Raw genomic sequence first — 8329 nt, 5'->3', positions numbered from 1 at the left:
TTGGTGACACATGTCACTATTTAATTGATTGAATAAAATTAATTAAAAAATACCACATCAGTATCATTGTTAATGGTTTTAAAAAAATATAGTTCAGCTACTAAAACGAAATAAAAAAAATGTTGATGTAGGTACTAAATTTAAAATTCTCCCTTTTAATATTTTACTTAATAAGGATAATTTAATTAGTGATGTGTTTTGATACGTCGCTTTAGTGGTTTGTTGTGATATACAATCACCATGCTACAATCACTGGTGCTCGAACATATAACATTTAAGAACAACGACGATTCATTTAACCACATAGGTAAGTTGATCGGTACCTATCCTTACATTCGTTGCGTTAAAGATGTTCCATTTGCAAATGACTACTAATAACACTATTGAATTGTAACGAATTCCAAAAGGTATGAGGCTCAATGTAAAATAAAAACGATTGGATTGCATATCCAAGAACATTACTACTCATCAAGTAAGGTTGTCCAAGTGGCTTATGAAATTATTTCTTAGGGGTAAGTAAAAGTCGATTCCTCTAATTTTTTTAAAAAAATTTAATTTATTCAAGTCATTTCAAATTTTAATTTCGGATTTTAAGTTTGAATATATCAATTCAAAAAAATAAAAATAAAAATTAAATTTGATTGTTTTGAAATTTAGTCATTTCAATTCCTCTTTTATTTTTAAGTATACTTTTGATTAATTTGAACTACACACTTAAATATTTGTAGAATAACTATGAATCTTCAATTCTTCCTTTTGAAAATAAATATTATATTAACCAAAAACTAATTATTTTTTAAATTTAATCCTATTTATTTCAGTTTGGTCCTTTGACTGACTTTTTCATAAAAATTTTCTTCACATCAATTCTTTTGACTCCTTTCAGTGGTGGATCTATAAATTTAATAACGTTGTCCAAAATTTTAATTTTCTTTTTGAAAAAATAATAGATATTTAATTTTTTTTTAATTTTTTCCTTATCACATTAAATTAAATTTAACTATTTTTCCAAAATAATAAAGATGCACTTGGCCCTTAGGGCATCCGCCCCTAAATCCCTTATACTTTTATCAATAATTTATCCTTAAAATTCTATTATTTAAAAATAATATTATAAATATATTTTATAATTTTAGATGTTATTTGATTTACTAAGTAATGTTACAAGCCTTACTTACACATGTGAAAAAGAATATGAAGTAATATATATGCATATATTATATGATTAGAGAAATTAATTTAAATTGGAATCAATATGATTAGAGAAATTCAGCTTGTGTGACGATAGTAAAGTGATTTATGGTACTGAATCTGCCATAATTGTATCGTTTCTAGGTCACGACTTCTGTGAGACAACCCAGATTTCGTTATTCTAGATGAAGGTTAGTCACTTACAATTTTTTTATTATCAAAACGGTAATCTTAAACCTAGATATTAACTCCTTTCGTTTGCCTTTTTCTTCTTTATAATTTTTGTCAATTTTATTAATCAATCTAAATTTTTCTTTAATTTTGTTTAATCAGCGACGACATCGGTTTTAATGTTTGTTGTCGTCCATCGATTATCTTTTTTTTTTTTAGTTTTTTTTAGTTTTTTTAATAAAAATAATTATTTTTTGTGACATATTCTTTGCCTTTATGTCACGTTTATCTGCCTTTGTTGCATGTTTTCTCTTCCTTTTATGGTTTTTTGTCGTTGTTTAAGGGTTTTTTTTCATTGTTTTTGTTTATCTTTTTTCTCATTGTTGGATTTGACATCGTTACAACTGATCAAGATGGCGCTTATTTGTTATCATGATGATCTTCACTGCTTTGGACCCTCGGATTGATTTAGATATGCGCTTTACATCCATGGATAGTTTTTTCACGTCGCTTGACTCTGATTTACATATTTTATTCGAGTTTTTTGGTTATGTTTTTTTAACATTTTCCTTCTTTGATCTTTATGTATTTAGGTGACTAGTTTTTGTCTCAATTGTAATAGGAAAATGTCATAATTATATTTTAGGTTTACATTTATGCTTGTAAATCGTTATTATAATTTTGAATTTTTTTATGTTTAATAAAATTAGCGATTTAAAAAAAAAACTAGATATTACGGTTCGTTTATATAATTTGAAGAAATACTTATATTTCTTCATCCAAATCATGGCACAAGTGGGAAACTAATGGCTACGCCGACACCGGCTGAAAAACAACTAGTTCAGGTGACAATGCAATCATCCAAATTACCAAAAAGCAGAATAAAAAAAAAGTCAAAAATGTCGCCTGTAGCTATAAGAGGAGGAGCGGGGCAAGTAGTTAATTCTATTCTAATGCATTTAAACCCTCGACCTGTTGAAAGCCACGTAAACCAAGGACCATGCTTTGCTTGGCTAACCGCCCCTGCATGCACAACCACAAATTTTGGTTCACTGCATGCTTCAATGGAAGATATTTGTTTAAGAAGATAAAAGTATAGTATTAATAAACGAAATTATCATCTTCGTATTACAATTACTTATAACAATCTAATAATCATTGTCTTCATGTCCGGGGAGGAATGCTCTGTTCATTCCTAAAGAAATTCTTAGGATCCACAGCAGTCTTCACATCGACCAGCCTCTCATAATTTCCAGTAAAATAACTCTCTCCATACACTTTCCCTTGTTCGTAACTCCAGGTTTCAGTGGTGCCTATGTCGATGTCCCTGTAGTTAAAATAAGCCCTCCTCGGATTATTCGACACGAACTGAGTCATGAACTCGTGTAGCTCTCTCGCTTGACTTGTGTAATTCATGTCAGCTTCGTTTCCGGGTTCGTCCCAGTTCACCGAGTATTGTATCTTATACAAGTTCCCGGTTCTGTGTGGGAACGGTGTGTCCGTAGCACTGAGTTGGTCCATTCTCCCTCCATACGCATTGCAAGCCAACCCCACGTTTCCAAGTTCTGTCATCTTTTGCCACAGTGATTCCAGCCCTTCTCTGTGAATTGGTGTCTGCACATAATCGGATTTCCTCTTCAAGAAATCAGCGTCATTGACGTTTCGGTCAAGCAACACAGAAGGTGGTGTTCCCACATCGATGTTTGTCCACCAAAGAACCGAGTCGATCCATCTCATTTCAGTACAATTCTCTCTGGTTAAACCCATCTCAGGGAAATCGTTGTTCAATAAGGCTACAACACCACTGGCATCGCCCAAATACAGTCCCCGGATCGATACTCTCACCGTCCTTCGCCTGTTTCTCGTCGCGGGTTGCAGAAGCATCCTCATGAACAGATTATTGTCTGTTGTTGCAGCAACGGACTGCCATTTGTAAGCAACATCAGTGGCGTTGGCATCATCTGCTAATAGTCTATCGACTCTGAAGACAGTGACTGTTTCCGATACACGAACGAGCTTAACCTTGTAGGCTAAAACAACACCGAAACTGGCTGCTCCACCACCTCTTATAGCCCAAAAGAGATCCTCTCCCATGCCGTTCCGGTCTAGAATTTTTCCGTTTACGTCGACTATTCTGGCATCCATGATATGGTCTGATGATACACCGTATTTCCTCATCAAGGTACCATAACCAGCCCCGCTAAGGTGTCCACCGACACCGACGGTGGGACATACCCCGCCAGGGAATCCGTGGACATTGCTGCTTTCCCAAATGTTATAGTACAGTTCACCGAGTGTTGCACCGGATTGAACCCAGGCGGACTCGTCCGATATATCGATCGATATCGAACGTAGGTTAAACATGTCGAGGATGAAAAAGGGTTCACCGAAAACGTACGATAGCCCTTCGTAATCATGGCCTCCGCTACGGACTTTGATCTGGAAACCAACCTTTTGGGAGCAGGTCACGGCGGCGGAGACATGGGATTCCTCCGTCGGTGTGATGATGATAGTCGGCTTAGGTGTTTCGGAGGTGTTGAAACGAGCATTACGGATGTATGCTTGCAATACGGAGGCATAGGAAGGGTTGTTGTTGGAGAAGAGAATAGCGGAAGCATTTTGGGATGGGATCGATTGACTTAAGCATTGGAGAAGCGATTGATAAGTAGGATCCGAGGCTGCATATGAAAGGGAGAAGTTGAAGACAACAAGACACAGCACAAGGGAAAGTGAAAGCGCCATTGAACTATGCACTTTTGTGCTTTGTTTTTGCGTTTAACAATGTATGTAGGTGGCCACAATTTATAAGGACTTTCAAACGTGTGGAAAAGTACCCCAAACATACGCGGCCTTAGCTATCAACAAGTCTTAAGACAAGACATTACCTACGAAGAATATTCAAACAACAAAAGAAAACGCGATGATATATCATAACATATAGAAAATTTTAATATTTACATATATATATATATTATCTAAAATTTTCAATGTTCAATAATTATAATTTTTTAATTAAATTTAAGATAGTGTCGATTTAAATGTTATTTTAAAGAATAAATTCTTTTAATAATAAAATCTAAACTAATATTATGTTTAAAATGTTAAATTTATTATTACTTGATCGAACGTATAATAGTTATTTTTTAACTTTGATAAATAAAGTCAGCCCTTTGTATTAAAGGCGCGTATAAATAATAGGGTAAACTATACTAACGGCCACCTAACTATAGTTCATTTTTATTTTGACCACCATTTTTAAATTCATGTCAATCAGACCACTCAACTATTTAAATACATTCAATCAGGCTACTAGCCGTTAACAGTTAACGGAAGAGATTACGTGACTGTTAATAAAATTACTATAATTACATATTTAATCCTCATTACTTATACATTCTACGAAATTAGTCATAATTTAAAGTTAACTAAATAAATTTAATCATCCAATTATACAAAGACAAATGTCAATGGTGACATATGTCATGACACGTGTCACAACATTATTGGTGGCTTTTTTCTTAATTTTATTAATATTTAATTTAAAGATTTCATTCCTCTAATCAGATGGTGACATGTGGCACCATCTTATGAAAGAAAACTCAGGAAGTGTTGATGTGGTCGTTAATAAAGTTGGTATAATTATACATTTAGTCCTCATTACTTACACATTCTATGAAATTAGTCATAATTTAAAGTTAATTAAATAAATTTAATCATTCAATTATATTAAATAAATTTAATCATCCAATTATATGAAGACACATGTCAATGGTGACATATAGGGATGGGCATGGGTTTGGTTTCAGCCAATCCGACCTGACTTGAAAATTTTACATCCTTCAACCGACCCGACCCGACCCGAAGAATATATACCCTTCTCCCGACCCAATCTCAATCCAATTTTTTGAGATAAAATCCAAACCCGACCCGACCCGACATGAAATAATAATAAAATATTATTTTTATTCAATAAAAACAATGATTTAATTGAAAAAATATATAGAGAGGGGTATTGTTGTAATTATTCATAAATATATAATGTAAAATTATATTTTTTTCAGGTCGGGTATTTTTCACCCTAAACCTGAATCCGACCCGAACCGAACATTACCTTTAAAAAATCTAACTCGAACTCGAAATTTAAAAAAAAAACCAACCCAATTGGGTCAAAACCTGTCGGTTTCGGGTCTCATGCCCATTCCTAGTGACATATGTCATGACATGTGTCAGGGTATTATTAGAGGGCTTTTTCTTAATTTAATTAATATTTAATTTAAAGATTTCATTCCTCTAATCAGATGGTGAGACGTGACACCATCTTCTGAAAGAAAACCGAATTGAATTGAAAAGTTACTACTGGGGAGATTTGATTCTTAGTCTCCAAAGGAGCTAAGCATCAACACTACCACTGCGCCAACAACATTTTTAGCTAATGTTTCACAATATAAAATATTTAACTAATTAAAAATATTAAATTTAATTTAAAATATTAACAAATTAATTTTTTTTATTTTAAATCTTATTTTAATTACATTTTTAAATATATATAACATGTATTTAATTATTAACTAATAGTTACATCTGTTTTGGTTCACTAAGTTTTTTTATATTTCGTAATAGGCCAAGGTTACTAGTTTATACAAGATTAAAAAAATAAATTTAAGATTTGTACAAGATTAAAATCGACTTCTAATTACACATTTTAACTATATAATCCAATAAAAATTAATTAAAATATAAATGATTCGTATACTTTATTTTTTTAATAAAAAAAGTAAAATTAATAATTAAATACATATTAATAATTAGTTAATAATTAAATACATATTAAATACATAGTTAAATAACTAATGTGGTGGAAAACTTATCATGTAAGTTAAATACATATTAAATACATAGTTAAATAATTAATAAATAAAATATAAATGATTCGTATACTTTTGTTTATCGTTTGGCATTCCTTATAATGTAAGTTAAATAACTAATGTGGTGGAAAACTTATCAAACATAGTTGTTGGTGCAGCAGTGGTTGAGAGGGATGCTTAATTCCTTTGAGAGCTTGGATTGAATCCCCCAGCATCATTTTAATTCAATTGAATTAAATCAACAAAAAGGTTTCCAATAATGTCGTGACATGTGTCTTCATATAATTGGAGGATTTAATTTATTTAATTAATTTAAAATTACGACTAATTTGATAGAATGTATAAGTAATGAGGACTAAATGTATAATTATACCAATTTTTTCTAATTGCTACATCAGCATTGTCATTAACGGCTAATGATTCACAAGAATTTAAAAATAATGGTCAAAATGAAAAGGGATTATAATTGGGTGGTCACAGCTATAGTTTACCCTAAATAATATTTGACCGTTTACTTTTCGCATGCAAGTGCAATCAGACTTTTCTAAGTTTAGGCCTTGTTTCATATATCAATGATTGTTTTTATGCTTATAAGATTTCGTTTCTAGAAGATCATATTTTTTGAAAATTATTTTACATATTGTAGTTTTCTAAAAATAATATGAGAATAATTATAATCATATTTATTTGATTTTCTTCAGTAAGTGTTAATGTACCATATGTATGGTGATAATTTATAATGGATTAAATAATGAGAAAAAAGTGATTAAATTGACAATTTGTAATTTGCCTATTTTGGTGTGAAGAGAGAGAGATTTATTAATTATATTATGAAAGTATGAGATCAAGAAAATGTGTACATTTTTTTAGCCTTAGAAAACATTATTATATATCTTCAGTATCTGATTGAGATGTGATTATTCTATGATTAGATTAGATATTTGTAAGAATTGAACTTAAATCATTACAAACCTAGTATATTTACTCTATGATTATGTGATTGATTATTATCTTTATTTAAGGGACAATATAATACATTTCTTTGTGATTGTTAAGATAGAATTCTAAAAAAGCTGCAAATTAAGTGAGAGTTAGATAGCTGCGTTGATTGAAATAGTTGACATATTGGAAAAAATAAAAGTCTTATAGGTAGATAGATGAAAGGGAAAATAAAGCAAAAAAGGGAAAAGTCTATGGAAGGACTAAAGATGTAAATTGGTCAAGTTGGGGTAGTTAGGTAATAAATAAACTTTTGACTTGGTCTAATTTATTCGATACATCATTTTATTCTTTAAAAGAATATGATATGAAAACTATAATTTATAAATATAAAAGAAAAAAATCTTTTAATCGATATAAATATTAAAAAATGATAGATGGATGATCTAATTATATAAATAAAAGACAAATGTGTGAATATAACCATCTTTATGCTTTTTTTTTTACAGAAGCAACTAATTTTATTTAAAATAGGAAATATTTTAAATTATAATAAAGATTTACAATCACAATCCTAAATTAATCACATATTAGGAAAATATCTTGTAATCATTGAAACAAAATTAGTAATTTAAGATCACATAAGGACCATACAAGTAAAGATTAAATCTAACCAAGAAACTCGAACAAAGATAGATACAAACAGATCTGATTATATTGGCAAACGAACCACAAAAAGGGATCAAACTATTGAAAGAATATCGGTAAACCTCAAATCAGACTCGAGCGACGTGAAAACCTATCTATGAACGCTAATCGAGTATCCAAATCCAATCCGAGGGTTCAAAGCAGTGAAGATCACAAGATATCAGATAAGCACTATCTTGATCAGTCGTGACGATGTTAAATTAACCCTTAGAAAAAAGATAAATAAAAAACGACCAAAGAACCGAAAAACATGCCAAAAAGCATAAGAAAATGTGTCATAAAGGTAGATGAAAACGTGCAACACATGTAAACTTATTGAAAATAAAAAAACAAAAGAAAATAAAGTTACAATATATAAAAGAAATAGAAAATAAAGAATACGACGATCGACAACCAATATTAAAGTTGGTGCCACCGTCGATCAACAAAGATAAAAAAGAAAGAATTGAACGACA

At 30.8% G+C, this 8329-nt stretch overlaps 1 protein-coding gene across 1 annotated transcript; it reads right to left on the bottom strand.

Moving 5' to 3' along the window:
* Window positions 1-2467: 2467 nt before the first annotated feature.
* On the bottom strand, window positions 2468-4125 carry LOC120170660 (berberine bridge enzyme-like 21). Its single transcript, XM_039178576.1, has one exon. The coding sequence runs from the start codon at window positions 4102-4104 to the stop codon at window positions 2527-2529; it is 1578 nt and encodes a 525-aa protein (XP_039034507.1). The 5' UTR covers window positions 4105-4125; the 3' UTR covers window positions 2468-2526.
* Between the last annotated feature and the right edge of the window lie 4204 nt (window positions 4126-8329).

The sequence above is a fragment of the Hibiscus syriacus genome, unplaced genomic scaffold (assembly GCF_006381635.1).
Source record: "Hibiscus syriacus cultivar Baekdansim isolate YM2019G1 unplaced genomic scaffold, ASM638163v2 tig00111783_pilon, whole genome shotgun sequence".
Lineage (NCBI taxonomy): Eukaryota > Viridiplantae > Streptophyta > Magnoliopsida > Malvales > Malvaceae > Hibiscus > Hibiscus syriacus.
This window is presented reverse-complemented; position numbering and strand designations above follow the sequence as displayed.